The sequence below is a fragment of the Zootoca vivipara genome, chromosome 2 (genome assembly GCF_963506605.1).
Source record: "Zootoca vivipara chromosome 2, rZooViv1.1, whole genome shotgun sequence".
NCBI lineage: Eukaryota > Metazoa > Chordata > Lepidosauria > Squamata > Lacertidae > Zootoca > Zootoca vivipara.
The window spans coordinates 81662632-81677999 of NC_083277.1; the positions used below are offsets into that span (position 1 = coordinate 81662632).

A 15368-nucleotide genomic window follows, 5' to 3' on the forward strand; every position below is an offset into this window, starting at 1 on the left:
AGTTCTGGGCTAGACGTTTTGGTTTGTTTCTAGCTGTTGTTTTTTTCCCCTTTATGCAAAGACTTCCCCTCATGGAGTGGAATATCCCCTCCCTCTTCTCTCCCAGTGCATGCTTCCAAATCTGTTTTGGGATTTCCCTCAACTCTCCCAAGCAGATTGGGAAAGAGGAGCACAGGGAGAGAAGAGGAAGGGAGGGGTCTGTTATGCAAGCAGAAATTATTGTGGGTGGGAGGTACTTTGTGGATACAACTCTTCATTTCCCTGTTCCCTACCTGCAGCTTGTTACAATAATGGTACTATGGTAATTTTGCTTGACTTTTAGTTGCAAATAAACATAGGTACACTGCATAAAAACAGGAAACAACCATCACAGTAGCCTTATATTATCTTTTCATAGTGGTGCTCAAAAACAGTTTATATAACACATACACACACAAAAACTGTATTGGCATGTACATGTCTGTGTTTAAAATCTTTTTTTCAACATTTCAAATAATAAAACATGCCAAGAATGCCTGAAGGGGGGTGCTTGCAAAGGAAACCAGTGAATAAAAGGTGGGTTAAGAATTTATTTTTGGCGCATGCAGCTTGAAAAAGAAAAGAAAAGCTAAGTGTTCCTCACTTGAAGTTTTTTAAAAGTTAAATAATATAATAAAATGAATAGAAATAATCAAGAGTGCAGGTGTTGACTATGTGATAATTTGTAATATGGATTGTGCTAGAAGTAAATAAGAATATGAAATGCAGTAATATTAGATCATAAGGACGCATCAAGAACGGAGTGTGGGAAACCTCTTAAACAAAATTGTATTAATTTGGAATTAATTTGTGTAATTGGGTTAAAATTGGAAAATCAATAAAAATGATTGGCAAAAAATGATTAATTTTTGGATATTAAATATTTGCTGCCAAAATTATAATTTCAAGTTTTATTTGGGGAAATGTGGAAGCCATTCACCCATAGAACCATTTCAAATATTACATTTTCATGCAAAGGCTTGATCTATACGAAGGTTTTCTCAATGATACTCTATATGTATCAGCTTTCCAGAGAAGAGGGAGGGGAACTCCATTTCCATATATGGTTCCTTTCTCTGTGCCTAGGGGTCTCCTTTTAGACTGTGGCTAATGGATACTACTTACTTGCTTATTTAATATATTTCTACCTTTTGTAAATTAGACTTGGGGTGAATTATAGTACAACAAGATATCCAATGAAGATAGAAGCATGAATAAATAATAACAGGAGATGGTGTATAAAAAGAGAATAGGGCTGTCAAGGTTCATGAGCACAGAACAGACCACCCGGGACACAAAATGAAACATGGACGGTGCGAAATGAGCATACGTAGGGCAGTAGTTCCACAATTTGAGTGCTGTGACAGAGAAGGCCATCTCTTCATTGGCCCCTTGCAGGGGCACTCAGAGGAGGGCTTCTAGGGAAGATCTGGACCAGTTGTTTAGTTACCATTGTAAAAGGTGGAACTTTGAAATATCCAGGTATAAGGCTTAGGGCTTTAATGACCAAGACCAATATTTTGAATTGAGCCTGCAGGCAAACTGGGATCCACTAAGGATCTTTTAACATCGATGCCTTCTTGTCACTGCTTCCAGAGGCCCATGGAAGTCAGTGTGAAGTTTCAGGTGCCAAAGGAAAAGGGGTTCAGAACTTTATCTCCAAGATTTTAGGCTCAACCAAGTTTTCCTCCAGTGGGCACGACAAAACTGCTGTGATTTTTTTTAAAATCAAAGGACAGTGGTGCCTCGCTTAACCAATGCCCTGCTTAACGAAATTTCCGCTCAACGAAAGGTTTTTTCTAGCGGAGGTTGCCTCACTAGACAAATTCATTTTACAAAAAATTCATCTAGCAAATCGCGGTTTCCCATAGGAATGCATTGAAATTCAATTAATGCGTTCCTATGGGCAAAAAAAAATTCAATGTATTCCTATGGGATTCGCTAGACGAATTTTTCGTTATAAGAAAAGACCCATGGAACGAATTAAATTCATCTAGCGAGGCACCACTGTATCAGGTTTTGTGGTGCTACTATAGTTGTCTGATGTTTCATAAAAGGTAACCTGCAACATTGCTTATTTTTTAAGAGGTCACAATTCTCACTCTTCAGAAAACCCTTCTTGGAAACAACAGCAGCATAGCTTCATTTATTCTTTCAACATCCTTTGTGTGTAGCTTTGTGCAAGTAAAAATTTCCCGAAATCCTGAAGGGCCCACCTAATCTATCTCCTCCATCTGGCTTGAATTTTCCCAACCCTTCTCTTTTCAGTACTGTAAACAGCACTAAGGCTTAGGTCAACATGTGAGGAGGGAGCAATGTCCACAAGCAATACTAGTTCTGCCTGTTCATCCTCCTCCTCATCGTCCTCTAAATCAGTGTTTCCCAACCAGTGTGCCTCCAGATGTTTTGGGACTACAACTCCCATCATCCCTACCTAGCAAGACCAGTGGTCAGGAATGATGGGAGTTGTAGTCCCAAAACATCTGGAGGCACACTGGTTGAGAAACACTGCTCTAAATGTTCCTCAGTGGCTGTCTGCCACAGGTCAGGGAGACCTGTATCTGTGGAGGTTCCTTCATGTTTTGGAACCCTCGTTTTGTTGGTTTTCAAAATGCTCAGAAGCCTCCATGAGTACAGGAGACTTCACCACTGCCATCACAAATAGGGCAACAACGATAAGGATGGGGGTGCAGCTGGAATGCCTGATTTATGGTTTCAAATATCAATTTCAAGTGTAACCATGGTTGGCATGGGAGCTATGGACAAAGGAAAAGGAAGAGGAAATCAAATAGGAGAGGAAATGAACTGTGCATGCCAAAGGGGTGTTCTCGAGCTCTTAAAAATTATAAAGAAGGGTATCAGTCTCAGGTTTTATTGATTACTTTATTGTTAGTGTTTCTAATTCACCTTCCATACCAATGAAACCCAGGGTGCTGTGTAACAATAACACCAAAAAAATACCAGAAGTAAATTATAACCCATTAAACTGATAAAATCTAAAAGACAATTGCTAAAAAAAAGCAGACCAAATACAAACATAAGCCCTTTAAAATGCACAGGCAGACAAGAAGCCCTTAGCGCGACACAGAATAGATTGCTAAGTCAGTCAAGTTTTGGCCTAATGTCATTCCAGATAAGCCTATCTGAATTGATGCTGTGGATCCTCTCAACAGTGTCTCCAAAATATTTTTGTTATTTAATTTTTATAACCACAGTCAGTCCCTAAAGTTCCAGCTCTGGACAAAAAACAGAAAGCAATCTACTCAACATAATGATTGCCAGCACAGGAGCAAAATCTAATAGATTGTGTCCTGTTGCTCCTGTCCTAGTAATTGACAACCCTCAGACATGCACCTTTCTACCTTTTGTCTATTGTCCTGAATGCAGCTGCTTGATGTTTACCCAAGTGCCATTGTCAGGTTTTTAGCATTCCAGGGTGGAGTTTAGGGCTCAAAGGTTTGCCCATGAATCAAATACACTGTGAAATCTGTTTGTTCTGTTTCATATTCACATTCTGTTTTTACCAAGTATCTCCTTTTTTTTTCTTTTTTGGGTATCCATGCTATAAGTATGTGAGCTTTGTGTCTATGTATTCGACTCTGCATCTCAATTCTTCCTTTAATTCAGTTTTGCTAGCAAAAGAAACATAAGGGTTTGCCCATGTGGTGATTTCACAGCCATTTACCAAGAAAGCATGCATTCATAGATCAATTATATTATATTTTACACATTAAATCTTGGTCCAAAGCTGCTTCAGCTCCATTGAAGCCCCTCTTCCATTGATTTTTCATGAATTCCTTTTTTGTTATGTTCTAAATGTCTAATTTGTTCAGTGCTGACACTGCACATTCAGCCTGGGAAGATAGTGACTACCATAATGCTTGTTTTGTCAGATCAAATGGTTTTAATGGCTTTAATTGCACTTACACCTCTACTTCTGACTGAATCTCCTGCAGTTGACTGTCATGTTATTCCTTATTCTCTTTACTTTCATCAAGCTCTCTATCCTCTTAGCTCTTTTAATTTACCTCCACGTGAGATCGTTTCCTCTTCTGCCATTCCATGTGACAATGTCTTTGGCTTTTTAAGATATATATGATGCATTTGAGTCCAAAAGGCTTAAATCATTTTGGATATTTGACAAAGGCATGACTAGCAAAGCCTACTATTGTTTTCTTCTGTGAAGCTCCCTGTGTTCTGTTATCTTCTGTCTCACATTTAATTTAGAATATGGTCTGTAAATCTATCATCCAATTTCAAAGAAGTATTTAGAGTTATTTTGCAACTACTATGTTAGTTCTAGCTCTGCTCACCATTCCCTAATTAGTAGAAGCCAAAAGACTTATTTAGCATATTCTCTACTTTGTCTTCCAGATCTTTTATAAAGATATAAAACAAAATGGGACCGAATTGCGATCCCTGGATCCCACTGGAAATCTCTCCCCATCTAGATGGACTGCCAGTTACGATTACTCTCTTAATACGGTTAGATAGCCAGTTTTTGATCCATTTGATTGTACTAATTGTCCAAGACATCTTATGTTGGCTTTCTAACCATAAGATATTGTATAGTGCTGTATGAAATGCTTTACTAAAACCCAGATAAAATATCCACTGTTTTCTCATCATCCATTACATTGTAAGTCACTTTGAATTCTTTTATAGTAGAAAAGCAACAAAAGAATTTTTATATAAATAATCTGTGTTGCAATGACAATTTATGAATTAATTCAGTGGGTTTAGCTTAAAACCATGTTGATCTAGCCCTTTGTGAATATACCACATACTCCATTTGTTTTATTATTACGGAGTTGACTGCTAAGGTTCTAGTATGGAGTCACGATTTTAACTTATTCCTAATTTTAGTGGGAACTGTGGCTCCTTCTAGATTATTTGCGCCTTCATTAGTTTTTCACAGATTCATTGAGGAGTGCCTGAAAGTTGAAAAGTTTCTTTTGGGATGTGTTTCAGTTTGTCTTTGATTTGTATGAGACTCTCTGTGTATGTGTGTATATATGTGTGTGTAAGCAGTTACTTGTTTTGTGTAATCTATTTCCCAATATTCTGAGGTTGACCTTTGTTCTTCCATTTGTGGCTTATTAGCTAAAAAAAAAAAGACACATTCACACTTAAAGCCAACTTGAAATCTTAATCCATAAAACTGCTATCACACTGCTTGGATATCATACCATCTTGGATTTGCTTTGTTCCAGGTATTGTGCAACTCTGTTTCCTTCAGTGAGCAATATTTTTTCTCTTCATTTTCCATGCAGAGTATGTAAATCATTTATCAATAACTTCTTACCATTGCCATTTTTTTCTGGATAGCTTCTTTGGGACTTATGCCTATCTGAGATTTAACATTCTGAGCTTCCCTTGTTTCCTCTTTGGGGATCTCTTCTCTCTTGCTACTGCTCTAACCTGTTTGATGCACCTTGCATGCTCTTATAATCTTGTATGAAGATGCTACAATAATAACAGCAGTAGTAATTTATAACAGCCTAGTAAGCAACAGTATTTACGTGAGAATGAAGGAGTTTTACTAAGCAGTATTTAGTAGAAGAAGGGAGCCTAGAATTCTGCGCCAGCATTCAATTCTTTTACAGAATTGTACAGATTTGCACATGATCTTTCTGGTTGCCAAAGTTGAAAAAGTTCGACGGCCTTTGCTACTAGCAAACTTCTTTTTTAGTTTACTGCCTGAGATTTATTTGTTTTTCTAGTCTATTCACTTATAAACTCTTCTTTTTTTTGCCTAAACTTTTAATACCATTGTCCAATAATACACAAATAGGATCTGCTATTTTGTAGAAACATTCATATAGAAATCACTTCCTTTGACAATGAAATCATTTCAATATATGTTAATAAAACTTCCATTATTGATTCTATGAGGCAAACCTCTCTTCAAAATGTAGTCTGAATTGATGTGGCCAGCATCTGCACTTTTAGATGAGGTATATTATGTGGACATGTTGGCTGTGGTTTAAGAGTACTCTGCATATAAGGATAAACTTTGGCTCAGTAGTCTCTGTATTATGTCACATATCTACGGACAGCATGCTTGGAAACTTGGAAGCCTGTTCCTTGACCAACACCAAGAAACAACCAACTAAGGCTGACCTGGTGCCTTCATTACATATCTTTAGGTGCTAGGTGCCAGTTTCTCTTTAACCAGGCCTTTGGATGATTAACATTACAGTGGTACCTCAGTTTAAGAACAGTCCTCTTTACGAACAATTCGGTTTACGAACTCCACAAAACCAGAAGTAGTCTCCCGGTTTGCGAACTTTACCTCAGTCTAAGAACGGAATCCAAATGGTGGAAGGGCACCGGCAGCGGGAGGCCTCATTAGGGAAAGCACGCCTTGGTTTCAGAACAGTTTCAGTTTAAGAAAGTTCCAGAACGGATTAAGTTCGTAAACCGAGGTACCACTGTATATGTCCTTTTAAATGTTTTTGTGGGGTGGGGGGCGGGTTATCAGTTTGTTTCTGTTTTTATTTAGTATTATGTGTTCTCCTTTTGTATTTCTATGTTGTTTGAAAAGTGTCTCCATCTCCGGCAACCAGTTCCAGGTCATTTTGTTAAATTTCTCTAACCAGAATAAGAGGTGGGAGAGGGGCATAATTAAGAAAGAGCAAGCCTGAGGGGTTTTAGCCAGCACTGTGTTTTAGTTTACTAGTGAAGGTAGGATTGAAGAACATGGTGGGAGACTTTTTTGTGTGTTGCTCTTGCCTCCCATTTCAGCTGTCAGTGTTATTCAGTAGTTCATAGGTCCACGAGAAAGTAGAAAGAGAATTGCAGTATAAAGGCTACCTATTTCCTGCCAACAAAGGAGATAGAACCACTTCTGCTCAGTACTAAATCTCCAGCTACCTATAAAGTTTGCATCCCTTTTGCACTCCCACGATGACAACAAAAAATTCAAATGAATTTGAAATAATTGTAGCCTAGAGCTGGTCTACTCATTACAGTTTCCACAAATATGTCAATGAAAATGTGCAACAAGTGCAGATGTATTTGTATGATGGTGCTATATCAGTGGCAGGTGGCAAACTGAATGACAGGGATGGGGAATTCGTAAAGGAAATTCCATTTCCTTTGACATCCCAGTGCCTTTAAAAATTGAGTATTGGGAAAGTAAACCCCTCCAGAACCAATTCCATTTGGAGGGGGGGGACCCCATTGTGCTAGAGGAAGTCCTTGCACAGAGTTCCTGCTGCAGCACTCATTAGTTGAATCCTGCTAAGTGTTTGCCTTTATCTTGAGTTATTCCTACTGTTTAGGATACCGTGAAGCTTTGATATGCTTAAGTATACATGACTTTCCACCATGTAAATATTTATGGTTCAGCTACAGTTCAAAACAGGGATGGAGAACCTGTAACCCTCCAGATGCTGTTAGACTCCAGCTCCTATCAGCTTCAACAAACATGGCCAACCGTCAGGGATAATGGCCATTGTTGTCCAACAATATCTGCAGGGCTATCGGTTAGCCAGCTCTGGTTTAGAATGTGGTCAAAATCAATACTGCATACTTTGCAGGTTTAGAGAGTTGCCAAAATTAAAGCAGTCTTCAATAAATGACTACTTTGATCCATATTTTCCACATTGAATTTGTATTTTTCTTAAAGAAAGTGCCCAAAAGCAACTACTTATAACTATGCATTGCTGTTGTGTAAGAATTTTCTATAAACCAGCAGTGAACACGCCATTGTTTTCCATCTCTCCATTAGCATTATGTAAGAATTTGCTTTGAAGGGAATGTGAGGCAGTGGTGGCAGCAGACTTTGCCTGTGGCCTCTTACAGAAAAGGTCACAAGGTAGCTTCTCCATACAGTCTGTAGTGCTATTCCTGGTGACATCAGAAAAAAGGTCAAGTCAGCTGTGTAAAGCTCTCTGTCCATAGCAGCAATCTCAGAATGCCATCTTTAATTTGCACAAGGACAGTGTGTATCCAGCTTCTGCTAGTTTAAGATACATCAGTTATCTTACATAATCTGAAAGCCTGCCTTCCAATTCTTTCAGAGAGCTAAATAATTAGCTCTCGCCATGACAGAAAAATTCTCAGAAACTACTTTTTTGTTGTTGCTGTTGTTCAAGATCTTTTTATAGAGAATACATTCCGATACAGCTATCACAAATAGATTGTTTAAATGTAGCAGTTCAGACAGTATAGAAAAGTACAACTGCATAATGCTTCAACAAAAGCAGTGGTATCATTTGGGCAAATAGTGGGTTTCAATTACACACATCTATTGGGTGTGCAGGTGGCGCTGTGGGTTAAACCACAGAGCCTAGGGCTTGCCGATCAGAAGGTTGGCAGTTCGAATCCCCACGATGGGGTGAGCTCCCGTTGCTCAGTCCCAGCGCCTGCCCACCTAGCAGTTTGAAAGCATGTCAAAGTGCAAGTATATGAATAGGTACCACTACAGCGGGAAGGTAAACGGTGTTTCCGTGTGCTGCTCTGGTTCGCCAGAAGCAGCTTTGTCATGCTGGCCACATGACCTGGAAGCTGTATGCCAGCTCCCTCGGCCAATAATGCGAGATGAGTCGGTCATGACTGGACCAAATGGTCAGGGGTCCCTTTACCTTTAGCTATTGGTGCACATTTGTGAATGCAGATCTAATTTCAGTCAGTTTTATTTCAGATGTTGTTAAAATTATATAGTAAATTGTACATCAACTATGAAACAATTTCTCAGAAAATTAATTAATCTTAAAATGAGGCAAGGGCACAAGATGAGAGGCCCAATAATCTATATTGTTGTGATAGCTGTAGAGTAGCTGGAAGGACTGGCTGTTGTAGAACAACAAGGAAAGCAAACTAAAGAGTCGTTTGCTGCCCTTGACTGAACTGCTTTGATCCTAAGGTTCTCTTGACTGCCATTGACTGAGCAATCCATGTCGAGCACAGGCAAATCACAGGCTAAACGGCCTAGTGCAGTAGGTTTAGAATAAGACTATAAAGCACAGGTAAAGAAAATGAATTGAGAAGGTAGCATGGAAAAGAAAGCAGAAGGTTTTGACAGAAGGAGTAGTCTTAATTAAATTGAGAAAGGGGAAGGGCAGACATGGAAAAGAAGAGTAGAGCAGAGGACAGTAAGGAAGACATGCTGATTTGAAATGATCAGTCAGATCTTTTACTGAAGGGCTTTGTTAGGGGTGAAATGCTGAATGGATAAGACAATCCACCCAATAATTGGGCCAATTTTGACAATGTTGCATTAGTTCTCTCACACATTATTTTCTTTGTTCCATTTGATTTCAGAATCATAGATAATAATAAAAAGTATGACCGTATTGACAGCTTTGTTTTTCCATGTTTTAAAAGTGAGTTGCTTGCAGGCAATGGAACTGAAGGGCTGAAATGCTTTACTGTGTCAGTTTGATGCATGTTTGATAGTAAATAATAAATGTGCACTACAGAAGTACCTCAAGAATAAAGCTGTTTTTTTAAAAAAGCAAGAAAGCTACCAATGTAACCACTAAATTAAAACTGTCACTTTATTATATAGGTATAATTATTTTATACCTAAATAATTTGTTAGATTACGTAGTGTGCTGCTGGTATTAAAGAGTCAACACCTATAGAGAGCCATCATTTTGGAGTTTCTAGATATTGGGAATCACCTGCCATGTAGGTCTATCTGCTATTTGAGCTGTGAGGGTCTGCAATGTGCCATGCTCTGTGGTCTACATTTTGCAAGCTGATTTTAGGCCCAACAGCGAATTCTATTTTCATCACTTAATCATGTTATCATTTAAAGTGATTGTTTGATACCTCCATGATTATTATGTTCAAATAAATATTTTGCACCATTCATCTTCTATTTTTGTTACTTGTCCCGCTTTCACATGTTTACCTATTTTCCCTGCCCCGTGGATTATTATTTTTTTATACATAAAGTCTGTCTTGCCCTATCAAGAATCCCGTTATGTGGCTGAAGAACCACATCAGCATCCAGACTTCCTTCCCCCACCACCTTTCAAATCCACATGTTTTTCCCCTCTCTCCTGACTAATGTTTACATGTCATTGTTCCTTTCTTGGTCAAAAATGACCAGGTTTTTGTGTGTGCGGGGGCTGTACATTTCCATTACAAATTTGTGTTGTCTACAATGTCAGGGCCAAGACAACAACAGCACCTCTAAACCAAGGATATACTTTTGCTGATTGTTGGCTCAGATTGCCCTGTGCTTTTAATTAAAGTGCATCGTTTATGATAATAGCCTATAGTACATTAATTTTTAATGAAAGCTAACAGCTGCCTTTTCTCTATGGAAACCGGTCTTGATTTTATTAACTTACAGGACAGAAGAATAATTGGCACATATCATTGTCCAGAAATGTATTCAACAAAGGTATATTTTATTGTTTTCTAATGATTCTATCCTTAGAGACTTACTAGTGAGATCTTGGACCATTAGTGGTCAATTAAAGATCCCACGGCACTTTTTGCAAGAACTGGCATCTTAATGCCAGGATCCTGTCCAAGTTTTGGTTGTATTCTAAGTTGTCTTCTACCTTCTGAACCATTCCCACCACTCACCCACCCACTGCATAGTTTTAATTGGCTACAGCATTCTTCATTTCCTGTACTAAAATACAGTGCGTTGTTTGGCGATGTTAGATAGCCAAACCCATTTCGCCTGAGAGGTAATTGCACTTGTTGGTGAAGTGATGTCGCTTTCTAAAAATCTGTAAAGCGCTTTGGGATCCATCTGGATAAAAGGCGCCCTGCAGAATTAATGTGTTTCACTGTTGTATTGTAAGCTTCTATATAGTTATAAGCATACATTTTCATTAGGGATGGGTGAACCTGCAATGGTGCTCTCAGTTGCCTTCCTAAAAATTCACTTCAGATCCAAAAATCAGGTCAATTTGCTTTTCATCCTTTTATCCTTTATTGTAACCTTGTGCATTTCCCTGTTTCGGAAATGAAAGGTAGACCAATTTCCAACAAGGAAAAGCTGAAGACATGTGCAATCACTTTCTAACTGCTATACAATAAATCAATTGGGAGGTTCATCCATTACTAATTTACAGCTATGTAGTAATTTCCAATGTCTCTTTGGAAAAGGTATAGAGACCTCCAGCCTTCTCAAACTGTGGTGTTATCAGGCAAGTGTCTGATAACAGCAGAAAAATATCTGACAAAAAAAAAAGAGTAATACTAAATTGCTTATATGCTGTTTTTCTCCTAAATTCTTTGGGTGTGTGACAAGTTATTCACATTGCAGCAACTGTTAATGGCATCTCCGCAGCAGCCATAGAAGACTCCAAAGCTGGCCATTTGAGAATTTGATTTATATTTATTACCAGGCACTTTTTTTCCCTCGGTGTTTCATACCCTCAATATTCTGTAAAGTTACCTTGTCAGAATACACCAACCCCTATTTTACATTCAAGCAAATTTATCTCTGGCCAAGTGGACAGTTCCATTTTACCTGAAGTGTGTAGAAGGCTGAAGACTGGCTTAACTTCTGAGGTCTGGACTCTGACTGGAAATGGAAAATGAAACTTTAAAATAGCTTTGCTACCCTGCTTGTGTGACTCACCCCATCCAACTTACCCACCACCCCCAGTATAGCTGTTCAGATTAACCAGTGCTCCTGTTCTTTAACCTTGGATGTAATTGAAAATGCCGTATTTGTTTCGCAGTTTTTGTGTCACAAGACTAACTTCCTTCACTTTAAAATGATCTTTTTAAAAACTTTATAAAGAATTTACTGTTTGCGAAATGGTGAATTCTTTAATAAAGCTTGATGCCACGAAATACATGTTGAAATATGCAATCATTCACTGGAGGGTGGGGGCGGAATATTCACCCCTGCTTGTTTACTCCTGTTTGGGATTGGCTGGCTGACTTCAAAATTCAATGACGGAGTAGTAATAATGTCTTGTAAAATGAAATGGCTATGCTTATACAATGTTTGTTATGGGACTGCAGAAATAATGTGCTGTTTGTTTCGATGGAAAGTGGTAGAGAACCTACTCCAGGCATTCTGATCAGAATTAAGTTACTTTTGTTACAGGCTACACCGTAAATGTCTTCCAGATCAGACATATCTTATGCAACAGGCATATTTTGTGACAGTAGAACAGATTTTCAATTACAGTATTCAGAATGAAATTATGTGGGGTTTCAAACAATACCCAACTGATGATTTTGATAGGAAAGCAAAATTGGATCACTTTGACTAAATTACACCTTGTTCTGTTGAAACCTAAATGTTGATAAATTAAGAAGCGAAGTCCCACATGGGTTTAGCAGCACAACTTCAAATTTAGCGTACTCAGCTTACTTCAGAATACTTGATTTAAAACAACTTTTCAATATAACATCATGATAAATGTTTAATGAGTTAAATCAGTTAAATCTAATAATAATAATAATAATAATAATAATAATAATAATAATAAATCCTCACTGATAATCTATAAACCTTCTATATAGATGTAAAGCTTTGGCTGCAGTGTTCAAACCACTCATTGCTCATGTGTACATCCATATTGTCCCTGTTGTCTGTAGTTGTTACCAGACAAATGCAAATGTGTGAGCACGTACTCACCTGTAGTGTGCCTATCACACATAACCTGTATACTCAAGTAGCTGTGTGAATTTTTCTGCAGCAAACAGCATGCAGCACAGACAATTATTGCAGGAAGAACAGGCAACAGTGGGGGGGGGGGTTGAAAGTATAGCCTCCTCCCTAAATGCATGTGAATAAAAATTTACGTGCTGGCAATATTATTTATTTATTTCTTATCAATAAATGGACATTGAAAGTAAAGCGGTGTTGACATACAGCATCCAAACTCGGATGCGCATTTGATTTATGCCCATCCACAGCTCCTGATCTAGCAAGTGACAGTCATGGAAGACTACTTTAAATGTGTGTCTCTCTTTAGCAGTTTCAGAATATCATTGTTTGTGTGTATTATATCCCACCTAAACTTATCTAGCTGCCTTCATTTTACCTTAGCTTATGCTTGGAAGAATAAAAAATGAAGGGACGATTTTATAAGAAACAAAGTTTGAGGAAACCCTTGCCATAGATATTCCCCATAGAAAAAAATCATTCATACATACCGTCAAACGAGAATTTAAATTCTCCAAGCCCTCTAGCAGTAGAAATTAACAGTGGCCCTGCACTTTTGAAGTGGAACTATTGCCAAAATGAAAGTGAGTGAGGACCTGGGAAATGGGGCGAGAATCCTGTAGACACATTTGAGTTCACAATCATGTAAGGAATTGCTAGAGTGAAAGAGTTTAAAAATGCAGTTTATTCTGAGCTATTTATACATATGTTCATGTAATGAAAATGGAATCTGTCCACCATTGGAAGTCAGCCCAATAAAACACATCACTTTATCTATTCAGATCTCAAGAAAACTTGCAGAGATTTTACACACACACACACACACACACACACACACACACACACACACACGATTTATGTTCTGCCCTTTACCCGCAGGTTCAAAATATTTTCAAATGGAAATGTAAAGAATTTACTGAATTGCTATAAAATGTGTCAACATAATATTCAGCATCAATTTAAATTTATATGGTTTATAACAGCTATTAAAATTAAGGATTGGTACTTATCTCCTGTCAAGCAAAGTGGCAACTTTTCTGAGGAAAAAATTACAGATAGTGAAAGGCTATCCTCAGAGTAACAGAGAGCTCTTGTCACTTTCCTTTTGTACAGTTAATGCCAGAAACAACATGGCATTAACATTTTTTATTACAGTATACTATATAATCTCACTTTTTAAAAAGTTACTAATAACACTCCAAAACCAGTGTTGAGATTTAATGTGATTATACTCTGAAATGAATGCCTGGTTAGACTTGCCTCTGAAGTACAGCCTAATGCCGTGGCCAGCCTTCTGTTCTGATGAGATGTTCCATGATGAACTGAACACCCTTTTCCTGGGCATTGCAGCTTGAAAGAGGTCCTAGCGCAGGTGTAAAACAGCTCATCAGCTTTCTTTCTGATCACAGAATCTAATCTTTATATCAAAATATGCATTTTGAACTGGAGTGATATGAGAGTTCCAAAATTGTCCCAACGGATTTAACACTGTATCCAGCCAGAAGGCCTGTGATGAAGTGTATACCTGGTGTATCTCATTGCTGCGTCATTCTTTTGAGCTCATTCTAATTGTAAATGCTGAGAAGTCTTGTCAGAACAGAACTTTTGGGCCAGCAAAGTGCAGCACTTCATGCAAACGCATAGTGGCAGTGCCGCAAGTTTCTGAGATATCTGCCAGACAAACATGTGGCTACAAACAGTGCCATACAATGTATTTGCCTGTGCTTTCAAAATACAGGACCCACAAGTAAATGTATGTATGCCGCTTTAAGTTGCATACTTCCGTAGCCCAACATTGAGTTGGACTTCTTGGGTCTCGCCTGCTTGATGATTGGCTGAGTCTGACATTTTGTTACACACTCTAAGACAACCTCTTGTGTTTTCCAGATGGATCCACATGAAAACATTTTGTTGAGCACGCTTGAAATAAAAAATGAGATGGCTGCCTCTGAAGCTGTTATAGGCCTTGGGGACCCCAGAAGCACTATGCTGGCCTATGATACCTCAAGTATTCAGTACCGGAAGGCTGGCTTACCAAGACACAGCTTTGGCCGCAATGCGCTGGAACGGCACGTGGCACAAAAGAAAAGCCGGCTAAGGAGACGTGCTTCTCAGTTGAAAATTAACATCCCTGACTTGACTGATGTAAATGCCATAGATCGATGGTCACGCATATTCTTCCCTGTTGTTTTCTCCTTCTTCAATATTGTCTATTGGCTTTACTATGTGAACTAAAACAAAATAAAGCCACACAGCTATCAAGAACTGGATTTCTCTTCAAAATCGGTTGTACAGCCAAATGTGGGACTTAGGGGAAACAAAAAAACCTATTCAGGACAAAAAAGTTATTTTAAAACACCTTAGTTGCTGGCCCACTCTATAATCTTTTTTGTAACGTTTGGGTTTTCTTTGCAAAATTGTGGAATATTTAAGTTACAGTACAAATGTATACAACATGACCTTTAAATATATAATAGCATTTGATATTTGGAGGCAGAATTTGAAACTTCCTCATTCTGTTGTTTCCACCCTCCTTTTAGCACTCATAAGTTTAAGCACAGAAAGAGGAAGCAAGAAAATAGGTCTGAGTTCAAAGAGCAATGTATTTCATGAGATACTCTCTCATGCCTCTCTTCACATCTGGAACATACACAACATTACCTGGATGGAGAGAAGTGTTATAGTTGCAATCCAAACCATCTTCCTGCGTTACCTGTCAAATGCATGAACTTGAAATTAAGTAGTG

At 38.3% G+C, this 15368-nt stretch overlaps 1 protein-coding gene across 3 annotated transcripts in view; it reads left to right on the forward strand.

The window, feature by feature from the left end:
• Positions 1-14857, forward strand: part of GABRB2 (gamma-aminobutyric acid type A receptor subunit beta2) — a 99614-nt gene extending 84757 nt beyond the window's left edge. The window contains exons 9-10 of one of the 3 annotated variants that reach the window (XM_035107991.2): positions 4393-4503; positions 14510-14857. In XM_035107991.2, coding sequence (XP_034963882.1) covers positions 4393-4503; positions 14510-14857 — 459 coding nt within the window. Of the gene's footprint in view, positions 1-4392; positions 4504-14488 lie in introns of all 3 variants that reach the window. The other 2 variants (XM_035107992.2, XM_035107993.2) reach the window with 2 other exon arrangements.
• The last annotated feature ends 511 nt before the right edge of the window (positions 14858-15368 follow it).